At 42.9% G+C, this 3517-nt stretch overlaps 1 protein-coding gene across 1 annotated transcript; it reads right to left on the reverse strand.

The window, feature by feature from the left end:
* Nucleotides 1-242: 242 nt before the first annotated feature.
* Nucleotides 243-2807, reverse strand: LOC310675446 (disintegrin and metalloproteinase domain-containing protein 20-like). Its single transcript, XM_083435926.1, has one exon. It carries the CDS (start codon nucleotides 2625-2627, stop codon nucleotides 420-422), a length of 2208 nt encoding a protein of 735 aa, XP_083292052.1. The 5' UTR covers nucleotides 2628-2807; the 3' UTR covers nucleotides 243-419.
* Nucleotides 2808-3517: the final 710 nt, after the last annotated feature.

The following is a 3517-nucleotide window of genomic DNA, read 5'->3' on the forward strand; positions in this document are numbered from 1 at the left end:
CACAAACATACCAATATTGCATTTCAATGGTATTAGAGGATTGGGTTATGATTCTTTCTCTGTACACTCAAGGTTACATTGAGAGAAAATATGAAATCTTCAAAATACCAGCACTGCTTCCATGCATTTCTTTAGCATGGTATCCTCCTGTATGATAACATTCCATTCCACTAGACAGATTTCTCCCATTTACATAGGATAGGACTTCTGTCCTGAACAACAAAGAGACTCCCAACATACTGTGAAAGTATAACCAAAGATTTTCATATGTGAATATTTCCACTTGAGATGAACTGAACCAATGCTTACAGAGTCAAATATATGTTATATAATAGTGCTCATTATACCCATCATACCTTTTTAAAACTTTCTGGATTGTTCACTTCTGTGATCTAGAATGGTTTTAGTTAATCTGTTCATTATGATGGAGAGATTCTTGAACTCTTTCTTCTAACCTTGTTGCTTAGCACAAACCTGTAATACACACCCATGCCAACAGCAGCTGTCACCGTGGAAAGGACTAACACACTTCCGACAATACTACCTACAATGACACCATTCCAGTTTTTTGAAATTGGCCCACTGTCAATGCTGCCCCCATATCCTTTCTTTAGACAGTCAGGAGGGGCCCAACCATAAGAACAATGGCAGTGTTTGTAGTTGTTGCATATTCCCCTATTATGGCACTTTGTGGCATTACAATCATACTGCAAGAGGGACACGTTCTTGCATTCCCTACTAATACACATCATGCCCGTGCCACAAGGTGTACCATCTTCCACTGCTCCAATATCAGCTACCTCCATTCCACTGTGGTAGTCTGTAGCCCAGCAGTTACTTTTGCCAATGGTGGTTTGAATGATGGTTTGGTGTTCCTCCAAGGTAGGTACACTATGGATATTACTACACTGCATTCGGCCACATAGAATATTTTCAGCTTTGCATTTCTTAAAAATACCATGTTTTAGGCCACAGTTGCCAAAGCGATCACCTCGAGTATTCAGTCCTCTGAAACAATCCTCTGAAGCATGTACAGTTTTCTTGCCAAATATCTTTTCACACTGCCCATTAGGAGTACTACAACGACCATGATAGCAATAGACTCCATCACCACAAGGGGCACCATCTTGTACATAAAAATCTTCTGGACACTTGTCTGAAGTCCCAGTGCAAAATTCAGGAAGATCACACATACTAATACTCTTTCTGCAAATGGATCCAGGGGGACGGTACTTGCACCTGTCACAGCACAATCCAGAAGAACAATTGGCACATGGACGCAATGTGCAATTTGGCCTGCAGCAATAATCCAATCGACACTGTTCAGTTGTACCACAGTCGCATTGCTCTCCTTTTTCCACTACTTTGTTCCCACAGTATTCGAGGTTATAGATTTGATCAGGGTCTGGTGGAATCAACAAGCAAGGTGAATTCCTTCGTTTGAAATACTCATAGTAACTGCAGTTGCTAAACTTATCAACCTCTGTGTGCCAAGCAGACATAATGCAGGCACGTCGATCACATTTACAGACAAAATCATCATGTTTCATACCAAGATTATGTCCAAATTCATGGGCAAATAGAACAGAAAAATCAAACAAATTGAAATTCTTTGATGCTACAACACCAGTAGCGAAATGCTCACTACAAATTTGTCCTACATATGCTATTCCAATAATACCTCTATACGCCCTGTATACAATTAAGTGAGCAGCATCATTCTTTAGATGGTTAAGTAGAGTGTTACGTCTCCATATACTGAAAGCTTTAAGTGTGGCTCCCATACTTTTATGAACATCTATGAGGTTCTTTTCCGTCCATATCTCCAGTCCTGCTAAAGACACATCAAGAAAAAGTGGCTCAAAAAATGAATTTATAACATGGATGGCCTCAAGAATTTTCAGAGCAATATCAGTTTCATTTTTATCAAACTTAACATATCGTTCATGCTCCACCACAAATGCCACTTCTGCATGTCTCTTGTGTGGCCACCAGAGTCCTGCTGGAGCACTTTTGACAGCCACATGCTCTGTGTCCTGGATCATGGCCTCTTGATGCCTTTGCTCCTCCTCCGTCAACCCACACCTCATGTGCATGGCACCCTCCTCTATTTCCAGTCGATACACCACATGCTGAAAGGTAGCAGATGGCTGGACAGGTTCAATTTGATATGTCTCATTGTTAAGTTGTAACAGGCCCCTGAGTCCCCCAGAGCAAGTGCTGAGAGTGACTGAAGAGAGAGGCTTGTCCTGTATGAAGCCACTGTAGAAACAATCATCCCTGATGTAATGATAGTCACTCAGGAGGTCCCCTTCCTTATTGTACGTGAAGATGGGGAAGTGTTTAGGAACAATGCCCTTCTTCTGCTTGAGATGCACCACCTGGCCCTTCCCTTCAACCTGCAGCAGGTAGCTGACATCCTGGGTTTCCGGTAGTCCATACCTGAAGCTCAGTTTCCTTGGAATGGTCACCTCATAAGAGGCGTACCTAAAGCCCTGAGGTGGTGTCTGGCCACCGGTCTCAATCAGGACATTCCTCAAGAACATAATGAGCAGCCATGCCAGGCTGCCACTCATTTTCCCAGAAAGAGGAAAGAAGCTCTTGAAGCACCACTTCTGGCATCTCATCCCTGAAAGGGAAGCCCCAAACAGTTGTTACCAGGTTAGTAGATAGATGGGAAGGAGGCTATATGTGAATTAAAAGAGGAGGAAGATATGTTGCCTAGCAACTGCCAGGGTGCTCCATCTGTGGAATGTGGGCGGAGCTTGGAGGATCAAAGAAGGAACAGAATGGCAGAGGAAGAGCAGGGAAGAAAACATTCCTAAGAAGATTATGCCTGGGAGGGTTGCATGAAGAAGAGAGAGAGAGAGAAAAGAGAGAGTCTTATAGCACCCCATGGACCAACAAGTTCTATTTCAGCATCAGTCAATGGACATGAGCTCACTTCATACATTGGATGGGTCATAATCCTCAGTTGTCAGGTATGGAACTTTAAAAGTACTTTCTGTGACAATTCAACTAGTGTTTAAATGTATGTAAAACATAAAAACAACTGGTTATAGCACAATCATCTTTGCAATGCTGAGTTCCTTTTCAGCTCTGGGGCAGAACCTCCTCTTCACTTGGCCAGGTGAAGAAGCCCAGGTAGCAAAGTGCTTCTTCCAGCCACAGTTTTTACTCGTCCACCTCCTTCAGAGAAGGGAAGCCAGCAGGGAGTGATGGCCACCAGCTCAGTCAAAACCACCCAAATGAGTGAATGACTCCTCTAATCCCTCCCAATCCCCTCAGCATCTTCCCAAACTATGGTCTCCCTTAATGGGAGATTCCATGTGCCCCTTTTGACTGGAGATACAACAAGAGATTCATTCTGGATCTTCTGTATACAATATATGGTGTACACCACTCAACTATGGATCTTCCCATCCTTAAATAAGTAAGGGAAATGAAAACTCTTAGGGTCATGTGAAATATTTTAGAAAGGGGATCTAGCCTTACCAGAGAGCATCTTGTTGTTGTG

The sequence above is a fragment of the Podarcis tiliguerta genome (assembly GCF_965153285.1).
Source record: "Podarcis tiliguerta genome assembly, chromosome: 4".
In the NCBI taxonomy this organism is placed as follows: domain Eukaryota; kingdom Metazoa; phylum Chordata; class Lepidosauria; order Squamata; family Lacertidae; genus Podarcis; species Podarcis tiliguerta.